This window comes from Scyliorhinus torazame, chromosome 28, assembly GCF_047496885.1.
Source record: "Scyliorhinus torazame isolate Kashiwa2021f chromosome 28, sScyTor2.1, whole genome shotgun sequence".
Taxonomy (NCBI): domain Eukaryota; kingdom Metazoa; phylum Chordata; class Chondrichthyes; order Carcharhiniformes; family Scyliorhinidae; genus Scyliorhinus; species Scyliorhinus torazame.
Window position 1 is genome coordinate 12,002,449 of NC_092734.1, and position 27,015 is coordinate 12,029,463.

At 50.1% G+C, this 27,015-nt stretch overlaps 1 protein-coding gene across 2 annotated transcripts in view; it reads left to right on the forward strand.

The window, feature by feature from the left end:
- The window catches only part of ret (ret proto-oncogene receptor tyrosine kinase), a 111,707-nt gene that overhangs the window by 37,084 nt on the left and 47,608 nt on the right, over positions 1-27,015 (forward strand). The window contains exons 2-5 of one of the 2 annotated variants that reach the window (XM_072491486.1): positions 13,330-13,569; positions 15,343-15,624; positions 22,901-23,142; positions 25,038-25,209. In XM_072491486.1, coding sequence (XP_072347587.1) covers positions 13,330-13,569; positions 15,343-15,624; positions 22,901-23,142; positions 25,038-25,209 — 936 coding nt within the window. The remainder of the gene's footprint in view (positions 1-13,329; positions 13,570-15,342; positions 15,625-22,900; positions 23,143-25,037; positions 25,210-27,015) is intronic. The other variant, XM_072491487.1, reaches the window with a different exon arrangement.

Below are 27,015 nucleotides of genomic sequence, written 5' to 3' on the forward strand. Positions count from 1 at the left end.
AGTGATTTGTCCTCCACAGCCTTCTGCGGCCAAGAGTTCCACAGATTCACCACCCTCTGGCTGAAGAAATTCCTCCTCATCTCAGTTTTCAAGGATCGTCCCTTCAGTCTGAGGCTGTGGCCTCGGGTTTTTCCTACCAGTGGAAACATCCTCTCCATGTCCACTCCCATCGCTTCCTTTATCGCAAAACATAAAAGACTGCCCTACCGCACCTTGATTGCCCCTCTCTTTTATCTCGGTGTCTCTACTGAAGGTGGATGGCATTGGCAATTCCCGGATTACCCGGTAGTTTGGATTACCAAACGGTGCGCAATTATTGCTAAACTCTCCACTGCTCTGTGTTCAAGTACGTGAGTGAGGGATGAATGAATGATTCTTGCATTGGCAAGATGGAGCTGGTGCTGAGCCCCAGGGATGTGTTGTGAACTCAAAATTTGCCAGCAACATCAAATTGTCGGGATTGGGGAAAGAGTAAGGAGATATGAAGACAAAGACAGATGTGCATTGTGGTAGGCACATCGCTACGTAGTTACATGCAAAAGGACACACCAGAAATTTGCCCTGTGTCCAGACACACAGATCTAGGGGTAGACAAATCTAAAAATGCAAGTATGCAGATCTATGGGATGATAATTCACAAATATGCAGGTGTGCAGGAGGCCAAAATTGAAGAATGCAGAGATTTTGGAGGTTTCGTTGCTGAAAAGCAGGCACAGAGTTAGGGAGGACGAGGCCATAGATGAATTGGAAAATTGGAATGCAAAGATGTTCGACAGTTCGACAAAGGCGCTGTATAAATTGCAACTTGTTGTTGTTTGGCTGTTTGCCGAGGGCTGGTCACACGTTGCTTAATGTGGAGAGGTAGCTGGGCACCCGAGTACTCTGCGGCACACAAGCTGCTTGTTTCCATCACCAGTGTCACGCTATACATCGCCCAGCCTCGGAGACACTCGGAGATACTCCTAATCGCTTTAGTGAAAGGTCTGCATGAAAATATTATGTAAAAAGGTGGCTTCAATTTGAATGTTTGGGTCGAATCAAGTTGAGAGATTATACCACCAAGCCAGTGAGGATCGATCCAGAGATCCTTTAATGGAATTAGTCATCTAATTTATCTGTGACATGTACTTGTGCCTTATGGTTTCCTCTGGTGTTAGAAATACTCCTAAATCCAAATCTTTGAACATAAAGAACATAGGTTTTGCAAACTGGTGTTCACAAATCTTGGGATGTGTGAGTGTATCTATGTGTGTGCATGGGTCTGTGTGTGCGCGCATGGCTTTGTGTGTGTATGTGTGTGTGCAGGTCTGTGTCTATGTGTGCAGGTCTGTGTATATTTGCATATATGTGGGTCTGTGAGTGTGCGTGTGTGTGTGCGGCTCTGTGTGTGTATGGGTCTGTGTGTGCTGTGTGTGAGCAGGTCTTTGTGTGTGCGGATGTGTGTGTGTGCAGGTCTGTCTTGTGTGTGTGTGGGTCAAAGTACAAGAAAGAACAAAGAAAGGTACAGCACAGGAACAGGCCCTTCGGCCCTCCAACACCGCGCCGACCTTGCTGCCCGTCTAAACTAAAATCTTCTACACTTCCGGGGTCCGTATCCCTCTATTCCCATCCTATTCATGTATTTGTCAATATGCCCCTTAAACGTCACTATCGTCCCTGCTTCCACCACCTCTCCGGCAGCGCGTTCCAGGCACCCACTACCCTCTGTGTAAAAAAACTTACCTCGTACATCTCCTCTAAACCTTGCCCCTTGCACCTTAAACCTATGCCCCCTAGTAATTGACCCCTCTACCCTGGGAAAAAGTTTCTGACTATCCACTCTGTCTATGCCCCTCATAATGTTGTAGACCTCTATCAGGTCGCCCCTCAACCTCTGTCGTTCCAGTGAGAACAAACCGAGTTTATTTAACCTCTCCTCATAGCTAATGCCCTCCATACCAGGCAGCATCCTGGTAAATCTCCTCTGTACCCTCTCCAAAGCCTCCACATCCTTCTGGTAGTGTGGCGACCAGAATTGAACACTACTCCAAGTGTGGCCTAACTAAGGTTCTATACAGCTGCAACATGACTTGCCAATTTTTATACTCAATGCCCCGGCCAATGAAGGCAAGCATGCCATCTGCCTTCTTGACTACCTTCTCCACCTGTGTTGCCCCTTTCAGTGACCTGTGGACCTGTGCACCTAGATCTCTCTGACTGTCAATGTGTGTGTGTGTGTCCGTGGGTCTGTGTGTGTGTGTGTGTGTTTGTATGTGCACGTGTCTATGTGTGTGTGTGTGCACACGTGAGTCTGTGTGTCTCTGTGCATGTGAGTCTGTGTTTGTGTATGCATGTGTGCCGGTCTGTGTGTGCACGCGGGTCTATGTCTGTGTATGTGTGCGCGGGTCTGTGTTTGTGTGCACAGGTCTGTGTGTATGCGTGCATGGGTCTCTGTGTTTGTGTGCACAGGTCTGTGTGTGTGCGTGCGCGGGTCTCTGAGTTTGTGTGCACAGGTCTGTGTGTGTGCGTGCGTGGGTCTCTGTGTTTGTGTGCACAGGTCTGTGTGTGTGCGTGCGTGGGTCTCTGTGTTTGTGTGCACAGGTCTGTGTGTGTGCGTGCGTGGGTCTCTGAGTTTGTGTGCACAGGTCTGTGTGTGTGCGTGCGTGGGTCTCTGTGTTTGTGTGCACAGGTCTGTGTGTGTGCGTGTGCGGGTCTCTGTGTTTGTGTGCACAGGTCTGTGTGTGTGCGTGCGTGGGTCTGTGTATATGTAGGTGCTGTGATTATGGCTTCTCTTTTTCAAAGCACATTTCTCAGTCTGTCGACATGTTAATAAAAAAAATCGCTTTCCAATTCCAGTTAGGAAATAGTAACCTTGGCACATCGTGTTCTCCATCTTGTGTAAATGTGCTGTGTGTGTGAGCAGGTCTTTGTGTGTGCGGTCGTGTGTGTGTGTGCAGGGCTGTCTTGTGTATGTGTGTGGGTCAAAGAACAAGAAAGAACAAAGAAAAGTACAGCGCAGGAACAGGCCCTTCGGCCCTCCAACCCCGCGCTGCACGATACACAGACCCTGAGTGCACATTCAAGGGTCTAACTCCCTCATAAATATTCCATCATCGGACTTTCAGGGCCTTTGGTCCTATTGTGTCTAAGACTTTGAATCATTTATTGATTGCAGGCAACAGAGAGAAATAGGCAAAAGAAAAGTTTCTTTAAAATGTATCCTATGCACCTTAACTTCCATTATTTTTCATTCATTCCCTGCTTCTGGGTATCGCCAACATCATCAGCATCTGTTGCCCGTCCCCAATTACCTTAAACTGAGGGGCCTGCTTGATCATTTCAGGGGGTAGTTCAGAGTCAACCAGATTGCTGTGGGTCTGGAGTCACATGTAGGCCAGACCGAGTAAGGATGGCAGATTTCCTTCCCTCAAGGACATTAGTGAACCAGATGGGGTTTTCATGGTCACCATCACTGAGACAAGCTTTCCATTCCAGGTTTTAAAAAAATTAATTAAGTGAATCAAAATCCCACCATCTGCCGTGTTGGGATTTGAACCCATGTCCCCGGGTTACCGATACAGTGACATTACCACCTACACCACGGCCTCTTTGAACCACTGCAGTCATAGAATTATAGAATTTACAGTGCAGAAGGAGGCCATTTGGCCCATCGAGTCTGCACCGGATCTTGGAAAGAGCACCCCACTTAAGCCCACCCCTCCACCCTATCCCCGTAAACCAGTAACTGCACCTTAGCTAAGGGCAATTTATCATGGCCAATCCACCTAACCTGCAAATCTTTGGACTTGTGGGAGGAAACCGGAGCACCCGGAAGAAACCCACGCAGACACGGGGAGAACGTGCAGACTCCGCACAGACAGTGACCCAAGCCGGGAATCGAACCTGGGACCCTCGAGCTGTGAAGCAACTGTGCTAACCACTATGCTATCATTATTCCCCGAAGTTCATCACCCCAGTCCATGCGGTGATGGTGCACCCACAGTGCTGTTGACGGAGAAAATTCCAGGATTTTTCACCCAGCGGCAGTGAGATTTTCCGAGTCAAGATGATGAGTGACTTGAAGCATAAAACGGTTGAAAACTCCATCGTATTCCTCTATCCCTTTTCTTAAACGCCCTTCATTGTAGAAGCTTTGTACATAATGTTTGCCCAAAATGTTCAGGTGCGGTATCTTGAACTTAATTTGAAATTAAAGGAATTGGCACTTGATCTGCTAGAATTAAAGAACATAGAGATGGAGTTGGCGACTTAGTTTAACAAAGTGACCTCTCGATCACCAGCTCTGTCTTCTTGGATTTCAAAGTGAGGTCTGCTCTCCAATCTACAGTTTCAATCGGCTTTCAATTTGCGATCGATATGAATTACTCCCAGCGGAGGCACAGCTCCAGATGCTGTGACCTTGCCTGGGTGTAGCACCCTCTAGTGTTCATAACATCTGAAAGATTCACGTCCCATCCCAACATTCAGCTTCCTAGAGGTCTTGAGCTGTTGTTACGCGTTTCGGGGGATTTTATTCACTCCCCCCCCCCCCCCCCACACCTCTACCCCCATCCTCTTCCCCCACGCTCGATGGCCAAACTACAGTTCCCGGTAACTGGCTAATCACCCTTTCCTCCACCCCGTCCTTGTAGAGATGAGCCCCAAGATCTGATAATATTCTCACTCATCATTATCTGCTGACTCTGACTGTGTTTAAACATTGTGCGACACACGTTTACTAAGGACACGGGAAGTCCACAGCGAGTAAAATAAGAAACAAAGTTCTATTTACACAAACCATGAGATTCCTACGGGGTTTCCCTCTCTGGGTCGGCGCCTTAATGGCCGTCGCTTTGTACAATGTTTAATTTTCATTCTGCCATGACACCATGGGCGCGGTTCAACCAAAACAATTCTTATTTTAGCTGAATTTGACAGGGCATTTTGGTAGAGATCCACACCGCTGGTCAACCACACTCTCCCCAGTCAAGCCCACACTTAGGGCTGGATTCTCCCACCTCACCCGCCGCAAGAACTCCATTGACCTCGGGTGGGATTTTCCGGTTGCCGGGCGAACGCGGCCGGAGAATCCCGCCCTCGGAAATGTTTTCATCACCGGGGAGCTGAACTCCAGGGAGACCGGCTCCTCAGAGATCGGGCAGCCATTTTGAAATGCGTTGATGATGATGCTGCACCCGTTGATTTATGATGACAGCATGGGGTAGGGAAACTGCCTGCCACTATCATGGGAGGGGGGACGAAAAGCATGCGATAAGTTTAGATCAGTCTGTAAGTCCTGGTGCACCATCACCATGGCAAACGGTGTAAGAAGGATCCAAAAAAGGGTAGTAGTGTTCTAAACCGGGGTGGTCCAGGTCTTGTGTCTGAAGGAACCACATTATGTACATGGATTTGAGCTTTGCCGGTGGCAGATATAGGGCTCGATTCTCCGCTCCCGCGCCGGTTGGGAGAATCGCCTGGGTCGCCAAATTTTCCCGTGACGCCGGTCCGACGCCCTCCCGCGATTCTCCCAAGCGGCGAGAACGGCCCTGTCGAGTTCCGTGCGGCGCAGGCCGGAGAATCGCCCGAGACACCCAAAATGGCGATTCTCCGGCACCCCCGCTATTCTCGGGCCCGGATGGGCTTAGCGGCCAGCCCAAAACGGCGGGTTCCCCCCCGGCGCCGTCCACACCTGGTCGCTGCCGGCGGGAACAGCGCGGGAACGCTGGGGGGGCGGCCTGCGGGGGGGGAATGGGGGGATCCTGCACCGGGGGGGGGGCCTGAAATGGGGTGTGGCCCGCGATCGGTGCCCACCGATCGTCGGGCCGTCCTCTCTGAAGGAGGACCTCCTTTCTTCCGCATCCCCGCAAGATCCGCTTGACATCTTCTTCCGGGGCGGACTCGGAGAGGACGGCAACCACGCATGCGCGGGTGACGCCAGTTATGCGGCGCCGGCCGCGTCATGTACGCGGCGCCGACTTTACGTGCCGCCAAGGTCTGGCGCGCGTAAATGACACGGCGCCGCTCCTAGCCCATTATCGGGCCCTGAATCGGTCGGGATAGGGGCCGTTTCGCGCCGTCGTGAACCTCGACGGCGTTCATGACGGCGCGAACACTCTGCCTCCATTTCGGAGAACCCCCCCCATAAACCTTTGCTGAGGTTTTCCTACATTGCAACTGTGACCACACTTCAAAAGCGCGTCATTGGCTGGAACACGCTTTGGCAGTTCCTGAGCTGGTGGAAGGTGGCGCAGAAACACAAATTTCCAGCTGAATTCTCCGCCGGCGGGATCCTGAGGCAATGGTGATTAAAACAGACCCTTTTCCTGACCTCTTGGCCCACCGATTCAGAACAAGGCATCTGGGAAGGAGCACGGAGTTTCCTGGGCTGCATTGTCAGGGGGTCAGTAACTGTACGCGTCCTGCATACTGTGACAATGTCCATCTTCCAACCCAATGTTTGATATGGTTACTGTATAAATTGAACGTACAACATGGAAATCATTTGCCTGTGAACAGCAAACACAAATGTCCTTAACTGGCCTTGATCTCAGTTGATATATCGAGTGTTTTGCTGGACAGGTACATATGATATCACTGCTCTTGGCTGGGATGCAGAAACAACGACCTGTCAGATACACTAGAAGGATGCATCTTACCAGAAGTGAACCTGTTGTTATTAATGTAATTATATCCACACACTAAAGAAAAACTAGAGCATTGGTTAACTGGGTCTGCTAATGCCGTGACAAAGGCTGTATTGACTTATTTCTATTAATAATCCTCTCCCGATGATCTGGAATGGGTTTTCATCAATTAAAAGCGTATCGCCTTCCCCAGAACATCATTGGCCACGGGGAACTTTCAACTTGTTCGATTAATATGGGGTCACCCCTGATCTGCGTCTACAACAGGCCTCAGATAGTGAAAGTGAAGGCACTTGTTGAATATGTCCTTTTTTTGTTGTCCTCAAGCCCTCGTCTATGAAGCCTTACCTATCTCCCTGAGATTGAAAAGATGCTGCAAGGTCATTTTGCTGCAGGACTGGGAGATGGAAATGAGAAGTGGTACAAAAGAAAGACTTGCATTTATATAGCGTCTTTCATGACTTCAGGGTGGCCCACTGAGCTTACGTACAGCCAATCATGTAAGTTTGAAGTGTAGTCACTCTTCCAATGTCGGAAATGCTACAGGACCCAATAACAGCCACATCCTCATGACCAGATGACTATTCTTTCATTCATGGGCGTCTATGGCTCGGCCAGTATTTGTTGCCCATCCCTAATTGCCCTTGAACTGATTGGTTCACTCGGCCATTTCAGGGGGGCAGTTAAGCGTCAGCCACATCGCTGTGGGTCCTGACTTACATGTAGGCTGACACACCATCAATAACACACAACGAGTGATGAACGTAACTGAGGCTTTAATACACTAAACATCAAGCCTCCTGCCTCTGGACCCGAACTGGGTCGGAGGCGGAGACTTGCCACCTATATACAGAAGCCCGAGGGGAGGAGCCACAGGCGGAGCCAGCCTGGACAACCCCAGGCATGCACAATACAATACAATACATATAATGCAATAACGTGGTTTACCACATAGATCAGGCCGGGTAAGGGCGGCAGATTTCCTTCCTTAAAGAGGCATTCGTGAACTGAATGGATTTTAGATCAATCGACAATAGTTTCCCGGTCCCCATTACTGAGGCGAAACTTTAGTTCTGGATTTTATGAATTGAATTTCAATTCCGCCAGCTGCCATGGTGGGAATTGAAGCCATTTTCTTTTTTGAAATTTTTTTATTGAAGGCTTTTCACGTACGCGCATTGAAATATCAGGCAGTCGAACAGTCCACAGTAACGAAGACCACAGGCCCACAACACCCCTGATACCTCGCCCCCAACTCTCCCCACTTATCTCCCTCCTCCAGCAATGAGAACAAACCTCTAAACTCCCCCCTCCCCCTCTATAAATTGGATGAGGCTTAACCTCGCACACGACGAGGATGCGTTCACTCTCCTCATGACTTCCTTTCACGTCCCAGCCCCCCCCCAAACTCCTCCTCCCTTGATCTCCTTGCACTTGATTTCCTCCACCAGAGCACCGCCCCTCTCCATCAACTCTCTAAATCTGTCCGGCACTCTCCCCTCCCCAATATAATCCTTGGACAACTGCTCATCTTGCAGCTCCGGAGGCGGCAGCCCCGGGAAGGACGGCACCTCCTCTCTCCTCACACAGTCCCTCCCCTGCAGGTATCTCATAGAATTATCATAGAATTTACAGTGCAGAAGGAGGCCATTCGGCCCATCGAGTCTGCACCGGCTCTTGGAAAGAGCACCCTACCCAAGGTCAACACCTCCACCCTATCCCCATAACCCAGTAACCCCACCCAACACTAAGGGCAATTTTGGACACTAAGGGCAATTTTGGACACTAAGGGCAATTTATCATTGGCCAATCCAACTAACCTGCACATCTTTGGACTGTGGGAGGAAACCGGAGCACCCGGAGGAAACACACGCACACACGGGGAGGATGTGCAGACTCCGCACAGACAGTGACCCAAGCCGGAATCAAACCTGGGACCCTGGAGCTGTGAAGCAATTGTGCTATCCACAATGCTACCGTGCTGCCTGAGGGGAATGGCTGCCGTATCTGAAGCCATTCCCCTCAGGCAACTCATACATTGGGATTTGAACCCATGTCCCGCAGAGGATTAGCCTGGGCCTCTGCATTACTAGTGCAGTGACATTAACACCAGGCCACTGTCTTCCCCGTTTATATCATTGTTTTATTTATTGGCGTTGGACAAAATGTTGTCCAGGACATGGAGGAGTTCTTGCCCCAAGAGGATGCGCGGGATGAGTGAAAATCCATGCCCAGAATCTGTGCTTGAAACTGAGTCATAAATTAGCTTCAGTTTGAGGGGTAGGTACCAGTTGGGGTGAAGAGACGGCTTTTCGATTTACCTTAGAGCCGGTGGGGGAGCAGAAATTGTAATTGGCATGGGTTTGGTCTTGAGTCATTTGGAGCCCGTTCTCAAATCCCTGCTCGATTGTACCCATCTGTCGGGCTGTACTGTTTTTCCATATGTTTCTATTAGGAGGGCACTCACTGTATACAGCCCCATCTGCCTTGTTGTCCCTACAGATTTGTATCATTATACATGTATGTGGGCGAAATTCTCCCGAAACGGTGCGATGTCCGCCGACTGGCGCCCAAAACGGCGCCAATCAGACGGGCATCGCGCCGCCCCAAAGGTGCGGAATGCTCCGCATCTTTGGGGGCCGAGCCCCAAAATTGAGGGGCTAGGCCGACACCGGAGGAATTTCCGCCCCGCCAGCTGGCGGAAACGGCCTTTGGTGCCTCGCCAGCTGGCGTGGAAATTACATCTCGGGGCGGCGCATGCGCGGGAGCGTCAGCGGTCGCTGACAGTTTCCCACGCATGCGCAGTGGAGGGAGTCTCTTCCGCCTCCACCACGGTGGATCGGGTGGGCCCCGATCGCGGGCCAGGCCACCGTGGGGGCACCCCCCGGGGCCAGATCGCCCCGCGCCCCCCCCAAGGACCCTGGAGCCCGCCCACGCCGCCTTATCCCGCCGTTCAAAAGGTGGTTTAATCCACGCTGGCGGGACAGGCAATTTATCGGCGGGAATTCGGCCCATCCGGGCCGGAGAATCAAGCAGGGAGGCCCGCCAACCGGCGCGGCGCGATTCCCGCCCCCGCCGAATCTCCGGTGCCGGAGACTTCGTCAACCGGCGGGGGCGGGATTCCCGCCAGCCCCCGGCGATTCTCCGACCCCCCGACGCCCAACATGTTGTGTCTCGATGTATCAGCCGGGCTATCTATGAGTGGATGAGTGTATATTGCACATCCTGATATTTCCACTGGAGGTTGTGCCTTAAGCTGCCTGGACAACAAACTCTGGAATTCCATTCCTGAACCTTTCTGCTTCCCGACGTTTTTCTCCTTATTTCAGATACTCCTTAAAACCGACCTCATGGACCAAGTTTTTGATCACCGGCCTTAACATCACCTCACATAAACTGCTATTAAATGTGCCCTGATAACGCTCCAGTGAGGCCTATTGTGAGGCCAGCAGCGCGGGTTTGATTCCCCTAACAGCCTCCCCGAACAGGCGCCGGAATGTGGCGACTAGGGGCTTTTCACAGTAACTTCATTTTTGAAGCCTACTTGTGACAATAAGTGATTTTCATTTCATATAAATGCAAGTTGTTGGCATGTCTGTGTATCTGCGTGTGCCCGTGTCTGCGAGTCGACCCTTTCTCCATGTTGGTGATGGGTGTACATACTGAGGGAATGATGCTGTACCATCAGTCAGTCTAAAGCTCAGTCTGCTGCACAGACCTACAACTTGAGCTCCGTACTCAATACTTATGACATTTGCTGAATTTACCAGTGGTTATTTCTGTTGCTGTCCATTAATAAAAACGGATTGTGGAGTGGCTAATTTCTTTGCATATCCCTACAGAAGGGGGATTCCTGGGAATGTGTGGATATTGGGTACATGTGCTATGCTTCCATGGGGTCTCTGTTGACAAATAGAGACTGCGGGTTATTAATTTTTAAAAATATTTTATTCAAGGCATTTTCATTTAAACAAACAAAAGCAGAACAAAAAAACATACAACATTATAAATAACCAACACCCACTTCCACCGCACCCCTGATATTGCCCCTTCTCCCATCCTGCCTTCCCCATTTTATCCCTCTCACCCTCCCCCCTACCTGCTGACCCCTCAATTCTCCTTAAAGAAGTCAATAAACGGCTTCCACCTCCGAGTGCGGGTTATTAATGTAACTTCAATAATACATTAGAGAAGAGACGATTAGGAGGAGAGCTGATAGAGGTGTTCAAAGTCAGGAGAGATCAGGGCAGAGTAGATGGGGGGAAACTGTTCCTGTTGCTGATAAGGTTGAGACCCAGAGAATATGAATTTAAGATAAGTGCTGAAAGATCCAACAGTGACATGAGGAGGAGCGTTGTACGCTGGTTGGGGTCTGGAATGCACTGCCTGAGGGTGTGGTGAAGGCAGTTCAATTGAGACTTCCAAAAGAGAACTGCTGGACGTACCGGTCTATCCACCAGGCTGTTAGTTTCCATTTCGGGAGCTAACTGGTCACAGGCCCTTTCAGAGTTTCCCTCTTAATTTGTTTGAACATGCCATTTGTCTTCGTTTGAAAACATTTCACAGTGACTTCAAACTTGTGACAATAAAAGATTATTATTGCATTACTGTTGACTTTCTAAACTGGTTGACACAGTATCTTATACTAAAGAGCATGCCGTCACCGCAGAGACATCTTTAAGCAGTTCAATGAAATTTTGGCATTGCGGCTTTAAGGCAGATTCCCAAAGATCCTCCAGGATTGGCCTGGAATCTCCAGAGATTGAAGATCAATCTCCAGGACACTACAGTGTGCAACCCTGGAGAACATTCTGTGAATATTTCTCTTTACCAGATACAGGTGAAAATGGGACGGGGATGCGGGTGGGGTGTGTGTGTGTGTATGGGTGGGGGGGGGGGTTGCTGTTGACTAACAATTAGGCATCATCCAATTGGGTAATGAGCCTTGTTGCTTTCCTATTGGAGTAGGAAGGCCGTGCGACACAGGGGTGGACGTGTTGGCCATCTAATGGCTGGAGTGTGGGTGCAGGTCATGTGATTAAATCTCCAGGGATACACTTCACCACAGCAATCCTATGGATATCGCTGAGATTAGTTTTTTGATGGGGTTGCTTGAGGAAGTGCAGCTGTGCAGGACACAGAGAGATCTTCCCCCAGACTCTTTTGAATACTGCAAGTGATCTTTATCGTGATCCTTTTGCAGGAATTGACAAAGTCATGAATTTAATATGAACACACAAGCTCACAGCCGTGTCTAGCCAAAACAAAGCATTGCCCAATGTGGCAAGAGTGCTGGTTTATTGAGGAGGAGGGGGAGATGCAAGGTGACTGACGGACTCTTCACATGCGCCATTTCTATCTGTATGGATGCCTGCCTTTGAAATAAACAAGATCTTTAAGCATTATTGGAATTGAGTCAGGTTTAAAGAGGATGCTGTCAAGCATTTGCAGATAAAAGCCCATTATGCAGCAGCAATCACTCGAAAAGATTAATCTTGCCCTGCCTGACTTTTAAGGTGTTTTTCTGAGATTTTGCCCTCCTCCCTTATCCCTTTGATAGTTGCCTGGAGTCTGGTGCACGTTGCCCTGATAATCTTCGTACCATGGCAGAGACTCCAGCAGAGCACCAAGGGGGAAATGAGAGTGTAGCATAGCTTCAGAAGGCTGAATGGTGAGTGCTTGGACTGGCCGCTGCTGTGGGTTTGACTCGTGTGGTTCATTGCGAATAGATTTTACTGAAGAGCGGACGCACCGCCCAGTTTGTTTCTGGCACGGTGGAATATCCCACTTGGCCTCTGACAATTGCCGACGAACTACCCTTTGTGTTGCAGACCCCGCCTTCGGCCAAATGGCCAGGGGCGGAATGGCGTGCGCGAATTGGGCGGCGACACAAGTTTTTGGCATCGGCAGCCTCTGGGCTTGCTCTTATGGGGAACAAACGTCCTGTCCCGATCCTCTGGTGTTGGTCTTGAACCCGCAGCGTTCCGACTGAGAGGTCAGGGTGCTACTCATTGAGCCACAGCTGACAGCCCCCTTACCACGTGTCCAACTGTTTCTCAGACATGTGCTGACCATCCCATACGGTGATCGCTCTCAGTGCGAAGGGCAACATCTGACATGAAGCTCGAAATGTATCTTTTGCCCCTTCAGCGAGTTCCCTCGTGTTCCAAAGTCATGGTTTAATACGAAGAAGCGCTTTGAGTAATACTTGGTCGCTAAATGTCATCCTGTGAATATTTGTCTCGAAAACACACTTTGGGTGGCAATCAGATTAAAGGCGAGAACATCAGTTAAAACCTGTTTGTCGTTTTTACTAATGCGTTGATCAGGCACTGATATTCATTAAATAGGAGAATATCTGAAACATGGTTTCATATGAACTATGGTGATTGGACGAGGAAGCCCAGGTTCAAAACTTCGGAAGGTAAATTTAGGAGAGATTTTGTAAAATTTAGAGAAATTTGAAGATTCCTGCAGCAGAGATTTCCACCATTTACTAGCAATATAAAACTGATGTTTTGTTTCCCTGTCCCTCTACTCTATCTCATTTGTCGGTTCTATTTTTCTGTCCCTTCTGTTCTCTTTTTCATCCGACTCTTACCTTCTGTCGATCCTCCTCCTCCTATTTTCTTCCCCTCTTGCTCTCCCTCTCTTCTGCCTCTCTTTTACTCTCCGTCTATCATGCATTTCTCCTTCTGTCCAGTTGTGCTGGGACTATATTTCCCCAGAAAGACCTACCAGACGACTGTGTATGTTGGCCAGTCGGCAGACACCCCCCTCCTCCAGATCTACGCCCTGCCTGATGAGGGGGACCGCACGGCCTACTTTGGGTTCTGCAACAATCTGTTGAATGGATTCCGACAGCAGTGGTTCAGGATTGATGAGCGATCCGGGGTGTTTTACCTGAACAAGACTCTGGAGGAGAGTGACCTCAATCTGCTGGGTAAGCAAAGTGTTTATATCCTGTGATGATATAGTTAATATTGATATTTCATGGATGATATCGTTAAACTAAACTAGTTATGATTTAATAAGAATGGGATAATTCAAGAGAATGATCTGAAACAAAAATAAACTCTACATTTTAAAAAAATTAATTATTCACGGGTTCTGACCGTAGCTAACAAGACTAGGCATTGAGGAGGGGCCAATGGGGTTGTGGTAATGTATTATTCTGGTGATCCAGGGACACGGGCTGATTTCTGAGGACACAGCGGAATTTCAATTCAATTAATTAATTAATTGAAAATCTAGCCTCATTAGCGGCGACGATGACATTGTTTGAAAATAAAACATCAGGTCCACTAATAGCCTTTAGGGAAGGATAGTGGTTAGCACTGCTGCCTCACAGTGCCAGGGACCCGGGTTCAATTCCGACATCGGGTGACTGTGTGTAGTTTGCACGTTCTCCCCGTGTCTGCGTGGGTTTCCTCTGTGCGCTCCGGTTTCCTCCCGCACTCCAAACATGTGCGGGCTAGGTGGATTGGACATGATAAATTGCCCCTTAGTGTCCAAGGATGTGCAGGTTAGGTGGGGTTACGCGGATAGGGTAGAGGAGTGGGCCTAGATGGGGTGCTGTTTCAGAGGGTCAATGTAGACTCGCTGGGCCGAATGGGCTCCTTCTGTGCTGTAGGACGTCTATGGTTCTATGCATATCTGCCATCCTTACCCGCTCTGGCCTTCATCTGACTACAGGTCCACTGATTGCTCCTCTGAAATGGCCGAGGAAGGGCCAGTAGTGATGGGCAAATGCTGGCCTTGCCAGAATCGCCACATCCCATGAAAGAATAAAATAATTCTTGCTCATCCCTAACGCCCCTGGGATGTGTGAGCGAGAATTCACCTGCATGTGGGGCATCCCACGAACAAAGAAAAAAGTGAGCCAATCTGTGAAAGCATTTCTATTCTGAATAACATGCCCCAAACACATAGCACATAGACACTATATTGTCTTCAACCATCAGAATGGTTACAAAGATGCATCTGTTACATGTGTTTAAAATCTTGATGGAATTCTCCAAGTGACTAATTGTGGTGATAGAAATCATAGAATCCCTGCTGTGCAGAGGGATTTGGCCCAATGAATCTGCCCTGACCCTTTGAAAGACACCCTACCTAGGCGCACACCCCGCCCTATCTCCATAACCTTGCTGGACACTAAGGGGCAATTATATCACGGCCAATCCACCTAACCTGCACATCTTTGGACACCCCCCCCCCGCCCCCAGATTCTGAAACAAGACGCTCCTAAACCTGACAAGATTGGGTTGCGTGACCCAAATGGAAACCAACTGCCAGAGTTAAGGTTAAACAGGATGTCTGAGCAAGTGACAAGCCACTAGGTGACGACATGGGTGATTCCTCTTCATTGGGATGAGATTCCCAAGACTTCAGTTCGCTCAGGAAGGCTGGGAGTGGGAGCGACTGCCACTGCCAACTATGGAGGTTGGCACTAACTCTGCGCTGCTCGTCCTCCGGGGCCGGTAAACTATTGCTTCTTAATAAACGGATTCAAAATCACTTGAGTTTGACTGAACACCCTCCGCCCCCACCACCCTTTTTGTGGGTAATCTAAGACTCCAAGACCAAATCCAATGCTGATCATCTACCTGGTAGGATAGGGTTAACATTGTCGCTCATAGATTTCGCAGCAATAGTCAGAGCTCCTCACGAAAGCAGAGCGTCATGACCGCTTTCTCTACCCCCTCTGTTGCAGGTAATATGGGCGGACCTGAATTATATAAGATCACACTGCATATCTTTGCTGTTCCTAAGCCACTTCAGAAGAAGGAGTGTAAAGCCCAGGTGATAGTTATTGTGGTGAACAAAAGCCCTCCGCCCTGTGCCAATGTCACGGCGGAAGACCTCTGCTTTGGGGAAGTGGATTCCAAGGTTCAGATTATCGAGAACAAGCATCCGGGCACGTTCTTTCAAATGAACTCCTTGCCGAACCAGTACCAGTGTCAACTGGCAAACATCTCCTACCATCTAGCAACAGGTAAACTCCACACGCGGTGAGATGTGATGACTAGTGTTCTTGGGGTGTATGTGGGGTGCAGGGATTGGCCTCTTGAGAGGCTGTAGGGTGTTTCAGGATGCCTATCAATCTCAATCAGTGTGCTGAGTTTTCAGGGATTGGGAAACCTCTTTCGTGATTGTGGTAGTCTGTGTAGAGGTATTACGGTACCTGGTAAAGCTGGAACACCATTGGTAGATATTATATGTTTCATATTGGTCAAGCTGTATGGTAGCTCCGCCCTGCTAGGCGGGGTATAAGAGCATGTGCCGCCCCAGCAGCCTTCATTCTGTACTTGAGCTGCTGGGGGAAACATCGAGCTTATTAAAGCCTTCAGTTGGACTACAACCTCGCTTCAGTGGTCATTGATCGTGCATCAATTTAATAAGCTAGATTTAAAAGGAGTGTCTGCAACTCAGCCCCCACGCGGCGAACTCAGCGGCAATCTTCAAGCACTGGCTGGCGTGTTTACAAGGATATCTCGGAATGGCCTAAAACATACCCACGGGAGAACAGAAAATGCAAGTCCTGCACTCGAGGGTGAGCCCGGAAATTTACACCCTCATCGAGGACACGGAAGACTTCGATGTAGCAATAGAGATGCTAAAAGGACATTATATTCGCCCGATAAACCAGGTATACGCCCGACATCTGCTAGCAACGAGGCGACAAATCCCTGGGGAACCGCTGGAAGAATTCTACCGTGCGCTCCTGGCGTTGGGGAGAAACTGCAGCTGCCCGCAGGTTTCGGCGAGCGACCACACAGAACTCTTGATCCGGGAAGCTTTCGTGGCAGGTATGCTGATCTCCCAAATCCGCCAGCGATTGCTGGAAAAAGACCTCAAGGAGGCACGGGCCCTTGCAGGCTCCCTGGGTGTGGCCTCCAGAAGCGCCCGCGCTTACGTTCCCGACCGCGCGGCAGCCCCCTGGGCAGCGTGGAACCCTCCGCAGCCGACCCCGAGACATCCCCCATCCCCCCACAAGCTTGTGCTGCAAGGTGGCCTGGCAACCCCGGGGGGCCCCGCTGCTATTTTTGTGGGCAGGCCAAGCATCCCAGCCAGCGCTGCCCGGCCCGCGCATCCACCTGCAAGGGATGCGGTAAAAAGGGCCACTTTGTAGTGGTATGCCAGGCCCGTGCGGTCACCGCGGTCTCTGGCGGCGAATGCGGACCGCCACCACAAACCTCTCCACGGTTTCCGTGCGGCCAGTGGGCGCCGCCATCTTCCTACTCCAGGGCCACGTGCGGTCCCCGGGCGCCGCCATCTTGTCCCGCGGACACACGTTCGATGAATGGGCGCCGCCATTTTGTGCACCCCCAGCCATGTGCGCCCAATGGGAGCCGCCATCTTGCATGGACTCCCAGGACCCCAGCTCGGATGACCGCACACCGCCCGAAGAGAACACTCAACTGCTGAGATTAGCGTCAGTGACCCTGGATCAGTCCCGGCCTCGAACACTCTCAACTGCTACAACAACAGTACTAATCAACGGGCACGAGACGTCCTGCTTAATCGCCCCGACACGGTAAGGCGCTGTTCTCTCCTCGTCCACCCCGTTAATCAAAAAATCTCCCTGGCCTCCGGTTCCCACTCAGTAGAGATAAAGGGGTTTTGTGTAGCAAACCTCACAGTCCAGGGAAGGGAGTTTAAAAATTACCGGCTCTACGTCCTGCCTCACCTCTGCGCGGCCACACTCCAAAGTTTAGACTTCCACTGTAATCTCCAAAGTCAAACTTTCAAATCTGGCGGCCCTGTACCCCCCTCACTGTCTGCGGCCTCGCGACCCTCAAGGTCGATCCGCCTTCCCTGTTTGCGAACCTCACCCTGGATTGCAAACCCGTCGCCAGCAGGAGCAGACGGTACAGTGCCCAGGATTGGATCTTTATTAGGTGAGAGGTCCAAAGGCTACTGAGGGAAGGAGTCATTGGAGCTAGCAACAGTCCCTGGATAGCTCAAGTAGTGGTGGTAAAGACCGGGGAGAAGCATAGGATGGTCATCGACTACAGTCAGACCATCAACAGGTTTACGCAGCTGGACGTGTACCCTCTCCCACGGATATCCGACCTGGTCAACAGGATTGCGCGTTATAAGGTCTTCTCCATGGTGGATCTTAAGTCCGCCTACCACCAGCTCCCCAACCGCACTAGTGACCGCATATACACTGCCTTCGAGGCAGATGGGCGGCTCTATCACTTCTTACGGGTTTCCTTCGGTGTCACCAACTTGGTCTTCCAGCGCGAGATGGACCGAATGGTTGACTGGTACGGTTTACGGGCAACATTCCCGTATCTCGATAATGTCACCATCTACGGCCACGACCAGCAGGACCACAACACCAACCTCCGAAAATTCCTCCAGACCGCAAAGATGCTTAACCTTACATACAACAAGGATAAATGCATGTTTAGCACCGACCGCCTAGCCATCCTCGGCTACGTAGTGCGAAATGGAGTTATAGGCCCCGACCCTGAACGTATGAGCCCCCTTATGGAGTTCCCCCTCCCTCACTGCTCCAAGGCCCTGAAGCGTTGCCTAGGGTTTTTCTCTTACTATGCCCAGTGAAATGAAATGAAAGGAAAATCGCTTATTGTCACAAGTAGGCTTCAAATGAAGTTACTGTGAAAAGCCCCTAGTCACCACATTCCGGCACCTGTTCGGGGAGGCTGGTACAGGAATTGAACCGTGCTGCTGGCCTGCCTTGGTCTGCTTTAAAAGCCAGCGATTTAGCCCAGTGTGCTAAACAGCCCCGGGTCCCCAACTATGCGGAGAAGGCCCGTCCCCTGATCCTATCCGCCAGGCTTTCAGCCGCACCAAAGCAGACATTGCAAAGGCCACGATGCACGCCATCGACGAGTCCCTCCTCTTCCAGGTCGAGAACGGCGCGTCGGACGTAGCTCTGGCGGTCCCCAAGCGGGCAGACCCGTGGCCTTCTTCTCACGTACCCTCCATGCTTCCGAGATCCGCCACTCCTCAGTCGAAAAGGAGGCCCAGGTCATAGTAGAAGCTGTGCGACATTGGAGTGACCCGGGGGTCACTCGTTTTTCCACTTTATCAAGACCCGCAACCTGCCCTACTCCATCGAGGAGGTCAGGACAGCCACCAGGGACTGCCAAATCTGCGCGGAGTGCACACCGCACTTCTACCGGCCAGAGAAAGCGCACCTGATAAAGGCTTCCCGTCCCTTTGAACTCCTCAGCATGGACTTCAAAGGCCCCTCCCCTTCACCGACCACAACACGTATTTCCTGAACGTGATTGACGAGTACTCCCGGTTCCCATTCGCCATCCCCTGCCCCGACATGACCGCCACCACCGTCATCAAGGCCCTCCACAGCATCTTTGCACTGTTCGGGTTCTCCGCCTACATACATAGTGATAGGGGGTCCTCCTTTATGAGCGACGAACTGCGTCAATTCCTGCTCAGCAAGGGCATCGCCTCGAGCAGGACGGCCAGTTACAACCCCCGGTGTAATGGACAGGTAGAGAGGGAGAACGGAATTGTCTGGAAGACCATCCTACTGGCCCTACGGTCCAGGAATCTCCCAGTCTCCAGCTGGCAGGAAGTCCTCCCGGATGCCCTCTACTCCATCCGGTTACTGCTTTGTACCACAACCAACCAAACACCTCACGAACGTTTCCTTGTCTTCCCCAGAAAGTCCTCCTCTGGGACCTCGCTTCTGACCTGGCTGGCAGCTCCCGGACCCATCCTGCTCCAAAAACACATGCGGGCGCACAGGTCGGACCTGTTGGTCGCGAGGGTCCATCTTCTCCACGCTAACCCCCATTACGCCTACGTGGCGTACCCCGACGGCCGACAAGATACGGTTTCCCTACGAGACCTGCCGCCCGCCGGAGCCCCACGCACACCCCAGCCACCAGTCCCACCCTCCCTCCCACCAGTGCACCTTATAGGAGGAGCGGTCCTTCCATCGGCCCTGTCTAGGCCCCCCCCCACCCACCGACGCACCCCGCAGATGCTCCCTTCCCAGGTCAACCGTTTTCCCCACCAGCGCCGTCTAGGGGTGTCGAAGCTGCCACAGAGCTCGAGGCCACGCTCCCGGAGTCACAGACGCCCGAGCCTCCACCGGAGTCACCACCGAAGCTTCGACGATCACAGAGGACGACCAGGGCCCCCGATCGACTGATTGCTTCATTTTAAAGTGTATAGTTAATTATGAACCATAAATTGTAAATAGTAAATAGAATTGTAAGTAGTTACAAAACGCTGTACCTCCATAACTATAATTTCTACCACGTTACCATGTTGTAATATCAGGCCACCACCCCCGCTGGACACTTTATAACAGGGGGTGAATGTGGTAGTTTGAGTAGAGGTATTACGGTACCTGGTAATGCTGGAACACCATTGGTAGATATTGTATGTTACCTATTGGTCAAGCTGTATGGTAGCTCCGCCCTGCAAGGCGGGGTATAAGAGCCCGTGCCGCCCCAGCAGCCTTCATTCTGTACCTGAGTTGCTGGGGGAAACATCTAGCTTATTAAAGCCTTCAGTTGGACTACAACCTCGCTTTAGTGGTCATTGATCGTGCATCAGTAATGTAGCGACGCTAACAACCAATTTAAGATAATCAGTTGAGCTCGTAAAGTTGCTCATTTATGCATGCTCAAACTGACATCATTCATACACGGGGACCCGGTCCCTCCAAACAGAGGGAACATGTTCATGCCTCGCAGCTTTCGTTGACTTACCCGGGAGCTTTTAGGGAGCCTACTGTTCCCCGTTGCTTTCTCCATTGACCAATCAGAGTTGACTTGTCAACCAGCCAGCATCCTTTTCTCCTGTGGTATAAATTGTTCTGATTGCTTGAAATTTGGCATTCTTGTCTTTGTCCCGATCAGTGCAAGAGAGGCAACATGTCTCTCTTTTCGTAAAGGTTCGAGAAACCTCTTTCCCCAGGCAGGGGAGAATAAGACAAGGGGACGTAACCTGACAAGGCAACCATTGAGGAGAGGAGTCATGAACTGCTTCTTCACCCAATGCGGTCAAAGGTGCGGAGAGGCTGGCTTGATTGATCGTTTGAAAACTTTGAGCTCAATCGATTATTTTTTGCGAGACAAGGGGATAAGGGGAGTCAAGGTGGTGGATGGAGCTAAGATAGAGTTGAGTCATGATCTCACTGAATGGTGGCGGAACGTGGTTGACGGGCTGACTGGCCTCTTCCTGTTCCTACGTTCCTGTAACTCTCCGATCAGCCAGCAGCGTGAGGGGACATACCCAGGCCCAACACTGGCCCACAGAGGTACCGAGGAAAAAGTAGGTTGGTTGCGGTTTGCTCCATGGGCTGGGCACAGCGACAGTGGGTGAGCCCTGAGCACGAGAGCCTATTTGCTGCAGGATAGCGAGGGACTTTACGCGTGGACCTTCTATGGCATTGCTCACTCTGAGTCTGAGGATGTGCGAGATGTTCGGGAGGGTTAGGTATATGGGTAGCAGTGAAGTCCTTTTCGGTGGGTTCACATTTGATGCCAGCTTGTATGTCCCCCGGCATTAGACCGCACAGTCAGACGACACACCAGATAAGGAGACAAGGAAGATGGCTGAAAACGTGGTCACTCAAAGAAGTCGGTCTTAAACGTCCGTTTCAAGGAGGAAAGAGAGTCTGTGAGGTTTTGGGAGGGAACTCCAGAGCATGGGGCTGAGACACCTGAGGCACTGTCCCCTATAATGGAAATTTTAGTTGTGGATGAGGCCAGAATTGGAGGAGCGCAGATATCGCGGAGGATTGTGGGGCTGAAGGAGTTCACAGAGATAGGGAGGGGGGGGGGGGGGGGGGGGGGGGGCGCGAGGCCATGAGAGACTTGAAAACAAGCATGACATTTATCAAGGTGCTGCCTGCTTGGCTGGGAGCTGGTGTGGGTCAGGGAACATCAGGATTATGGGTGAATGGGACTTGGTGCGCATTAATGCACAGAGATTTGGATGACATCTGCCCTTTAAAAGGGAGCCTGTATTAAGGTTGCAGAGTGGTGTATTTCTTCAACAATGGCACCATCTAGTGGTAAACAGGTTCATAGCCTCTGTCTCATTGCAGAAATAATCCTGATCATTTATATTTGTATGGTATCGCATTGCATCCTGGTGACGATCTAAAATGCCATAGACGGCAGCGCAGTGGCGCAGTGGTTAGCCCTGCTGCCTCAAGGACCCAGGTTCGATCTCGGCTCTGGGCCACTGTTTGTGTGGAGTTTGCACATTCTCCCTGTGTCTGCGTGGGTTTCGCCCCCACAACCCAAAGGTGTGCAGGGTAGGTGGATTGGCCACGCTAAATTGCCCCTTAATTGGAAAAAATGAATTGGGTACTCTAAATTAATATTTTTTTAAATGCCATTGATTACTTTTGAAGTACAGATGCTGTTGTTATTTAGGCAAACACCACAATCATGTTACACACAGCAAGATCCCATGAACAGCCAGGCAAGATGCAGAATCCTTTTGTGCTGTACTATTCTGTGATTCCACAGTCCATTTGTTGAGTGTTGACCCGGAAACGGAACTGTTTAACGTCAGAGTCGCTGCTGACTAAAATGTCGCCATCTCCTGGCCAATATCTTGGCCCATCCAATTCACTCACTAACTTGAGAAAGCACATAATAATAATCGCTTATTGTCACAAGTAGGCTTCAATGAAGTTACTGTGAAAAGCCCCTAGTCACCACATTCCGGCCCCTGTTCAGGGAGGCCAGTACGGGAATTAAACCCGCGCTCCTGGCATTGTTCTAAGCCAGCTGTTCAGCCCACTGTGCTAAACCAGCCCCTAATGGCATTATTGATTTCCTGGGAGGTGTTGTAGAAAGAGAAAGAAAGGCTTATATTTATGTAGTGCCTTTCCGGATATCTCAAATTGCTTCACAGCACATCAGGTACTTTCGAAGTGTGAACCCTTCTTTCGTAATGTAAGAAACACGGCACTCAAACTGCGCACTGCAGGCTCCCACAGACCCCCAGAGTGATAATGACCGGATAATCTGTTTGTGTGGTGTTGGCTGAGGGATCAATATTGGTCTGGACACTGTAGGAACGAACACAAAAAGGCCCTTCATCCCATCAAACCTTGTTCTGCTGTCCAGTTAGACTATGGTTGTCCCATATCTTAACTCCATCTGTCCACCATGGTTCTTGTAATCTTTAATATATTTGTCCAACAAGGGTCTATCGTGGCGCTGTTGCTAAAGTGTCTGGCCTGCTGGATGGGCACAGGCTCTCGCACCAAATATAATTTAATCCCCTTCATTTTCCAGATGGTTCCGCTCCGTTCAGTATCAACGAAGAGACATCAGAGGTCCGGGTGGAAAAGTCACTGGACAGGGAGCAGAGGGAGACGTACGAAATGATTGTCAAATGCACCTTGCGGACGGCTGCCCAGGTGATTCAGGTTGGGAGGTCTCTGCACGTGACTGTCCTCGACAAGGGTGATAACACTCCCTACCTCCCTGACGGCAACAACACCGCCGAGGCTTTCATTGAATTCAACAGGAAAGAGGTAGGGTGTCCAACAAGACTCAGGACGAGAATTTGTGCATTTGTCCCTGCTTGTACTTTGTTATTGAGCATAATGAAAGATGCAGAACTGAAAAGGACCCCAGGTTCTGGCCAAAAACCTTACCCCTCAATTCGCCCCGTCTGCTACACTTCCTGTTTCCCTCTCCTTCCGTGATCGGAATTCTCCAGAACATGGTGCTTCTTCATCTATCACGGCTACCTCTAGATTCTCCACAACAGCTCCTTCCAGAGGAGGAAAAATGCTGGCAGCCGCTAGCGTGGCGAGCTTTTGCCTGCAGAACATACTATTTAACACATGCCTCAAATAACCTTTGTGCTGGATCTCAAATTGTTATTTTCTGAGGGAAGTCTAATTTGCATTTGAATGAATCGACACAAACCCTTCCCGTCGTTTCCTGAGGGAGTCATGTCCATGAGTTTCTGCAGATTTGTTTCGAATTTACCCCCGATCCTGAATTTCAGGAACGGTTGCTCTTTATTGGGCCGCAATTGTTTGAGTTCTCTTGGTGTTTCTCTGATGTTTGAATTGTGCACTCCACAAGTGACTTCAGTTCTGATGTGCCGCACTTTTACTTTGAGTCAGTCAACAGCATGTGATGAGAGTATATGGCAAAATAAATGACACTTGGGAAGCAAGTGTGTTATGACAAAAGAAACCTGGCGCAGATGCGATGGGCTGAAGGGCCGTTTCTGTGCTGTAGACTCAATGACTTCTCTTACTCCATTATCCCAACACAGCTTCTGCTTCCCTTTCTCCCCGAGGCCCCTCTCCCCCAGCTTCCTTTTTATTTTACTTGTTCGGTGTTGCAGGCGAGGCCGGTATTAGCGGCCCATCCCTCATTGCCCTCCGGAAGGTGGTGGTGAGTCACTTTCTTGAACTGCTGCAGTGCATGTGGGTGGTGCTGTTAGGGAGGGAGAGCCAGGCTTTTGACACAGCGACGGGTAAGGAACGGCGATATGGTTCCACGTCAGGAGGGTGCGTGGCTCAGAGGGGAACTTGCAGGCGGAGAAGTTCCTTAACGTAAAGGGATCTCCTCGCCCACTCTAACCCCCAGTGTATTCTGTGGTTTCCCGCCTCTCTAATCTTCTGGTGGCTGGCCAATAGCTTATTGAGTTTGACCACATCAACTTCAAGTGCCTCAACCACCTCACAGTTGGTGTAGAGTTTTTAAAAACTTCCGAATTCAGGTCTGCGAGGCAAACATCTCAATTTCTACAAGTACTCCATTGTTATGGAGCTTTGTAGCATGATAATTATTTGAATTAAAAAGAATTCTCCTGAGAAAGTACAAGAAACACAAACTCCCTTCAATTAGATTCCTTGAATTCCGGCCCCCCCCCCCCCACCCCCCCACCCCACTTCCCTCTTTTGAATTTGTCCCAAGGTTATTTGCTTGGTGTTCCAGTTCAGAAAGCCAGTTGGTGAACGATGACCCTCGAGCTGATCTTTACTCAGGCCGACATTTATTTGCAGAGCGAAAAATTACAAGCATGTACCTCCTAACTCAACCACCCACAGTTTCAGTTGGTCTCTCCTTATATGTGCTCAAGTAATGCCATGTCTCCCATCTGCATGTAACTAAACATAATTAATATGCAGTTGCAACTTGGCACCTCCTGTTTTGCACCTAATTCCCACTCTCACCAAAGTCCCATTCAATGATTTTTCAGGCTGTTTCCCAACACTCGTTCCTCGTGTTCCACGACAGTGCTGCTTGCACGCAATTTAGTGAGTCGGAATCCCTGTATTTTATTTCCAATGTCGTCAGTGAATGGAGGTGCAGAATGTGATGCTGACTCGCTGCGAGCCTATTTAACACTACCGCACAAATCCATGGTGAGGTTTCATCGGCTACACTCGCTCTTATCTTTCAGAAAACGGTGGTGGCGGCTCTCCACGTGTACGACACCGACAGCACCACTAAGTACACGGCGACAGTGATGAGGAACGACACTTGGATTACAGACAACTTCAGGGTGAAGGCCACCCCTTTGGAGACACCCGCCAGCATCGAATGCCCAGCCCGAGGGACGGTAAACAGATACGGTAAACCCTCGCCCCCTCAAAACAACTGTCCTTCGGCAACGCGCAACTCGGGCCCGTAGAAAGGAAAGTGATTGCATACTCTGAGTTGCATAAAAGGCAGATCCTCCGGGGACAGTGGGGGATTTATCTTTGCAACTCAGACACCTTAAGAGGAGCAAGCTCATAAATAGGAGCAGGGTGGGTGTGAGGTGGGTTTGTGGACCTGGTTTGGGGGGATGGGAGTTGATTGAATGGGCACTGGTCTGTGCCTTTTACAAAACATCTGAACTCGCAGACAGATAATATGAAGGTCGGCAGCTCGGCGATGGAGGGAAAGGGATGACCTCAGTGTGTTGTGTTTTATAAACAGCATTACAATTGTATTACGCATCCATACAAATACCCCGCTCTCATTTCATGCTGGCAGACAGAGCCCTGGTAATTTACTCAGAGTCTGACCTTCAGTCTTGAATCACTCAATGTAGGGGAAACTTTTCTGATTTAAGTGGTCCCGGTGTAGAGCTTTGTGCAATGGAAATAACACGGAAGATTTATTTGACTCTGATCTTACTGAAATGTGGCTCAGACTCGAGGGCCTGTATGGCCTCCTCCTCCTCTTTATGTCCTGATGGAGACTTGTACACTCGATATTCCATCCATTAAAATAATGGATGGAAAGTTACCAAGGCCACACATCCATCACTCTCACCCACTGGATCCAGATTTGTGCAAAGTTCCGCATCGGGTATTGGAACATTTACAGTTTTAAACTGGAACACGTTTTGCCTAAAATACCCTCACGGAGACCAAGGAAAGGCCGAGGGCTAGATCAACAACTTGGTCTCCAGGTGATGACCTGGTTATGCTGCGATTAATTATCCCAGGGACTTTCCCAGCCATACTGCTCGCTCCCACTTTACCAACCTGGACTGCGGAAAGGTCATGATCCAGTGGACACTGGAAAATTATAAACACATCTTGAATACTGATAAATAGTGAGACAGATTTTTAAAAATATATATAACGTGCATTTATATAACGCCTTTCATGACTTCAGGGCCTTCCAAATTGCTTTACAGTCAACAAGGTACTTTGGTAGGAAATGCATCAGAAGTGCACAGAAAGCTCCCATGAAAAGCATCAAATAATATCTACTCTTCTTCAAAACTGCCAAGGGATCTAATGTGCCCACCTTCTAGGGCAGAGCGGATCTTCGTTTAATTTCTCGTTCGAATCTCACCAACTGAGTGCCACACTGCAGTGTCAGCCGAGATTAGTTTTCTCAAGTCTCCAGAGTGGGAGTTGAACTCGCAACCTTCCGACTCAGGAGTGAGACTGCCCCGCACTGAGCCCATGGTTGACTCAAACATAAAGGTGTTAGCAGGGAGAGTTCTCCACGGGCCAGTGGGTGAGGTGGATGGATGAGTAAAACACATCAACAGGTTAATGAAGGTGGGTACTTCTACGGTAGGTAGTTAGATTGTAGAGGCGTGTCAGCTGGCAGCGCGCTGATCTGAGGCAGGAGGCTGAGGGTTCAAGTCCCACTCCTGGACCTGAGCGCAAATAAAGGCTGATACTTGCAGTGCAATACTGAGGGAGCGCCGCACTGTCACAGATGCTGTCGTTCAGATGAGGCGTTAAACTGTCTGCCCTCACAGGTGGTCTTAAGAGATCCCATGGCACTATCTCGAAGCAGAACTATCCTGATGACTTGGCCAAGATTTATTTCTCGTAATCAACGTCACAGGAACAGCTGAGCTGGTCATTGTCACATTGCTGTTTGTGGGAGCCTGGGAGCTTGCTGTGAACAAATTGGTTTGCCTTGTT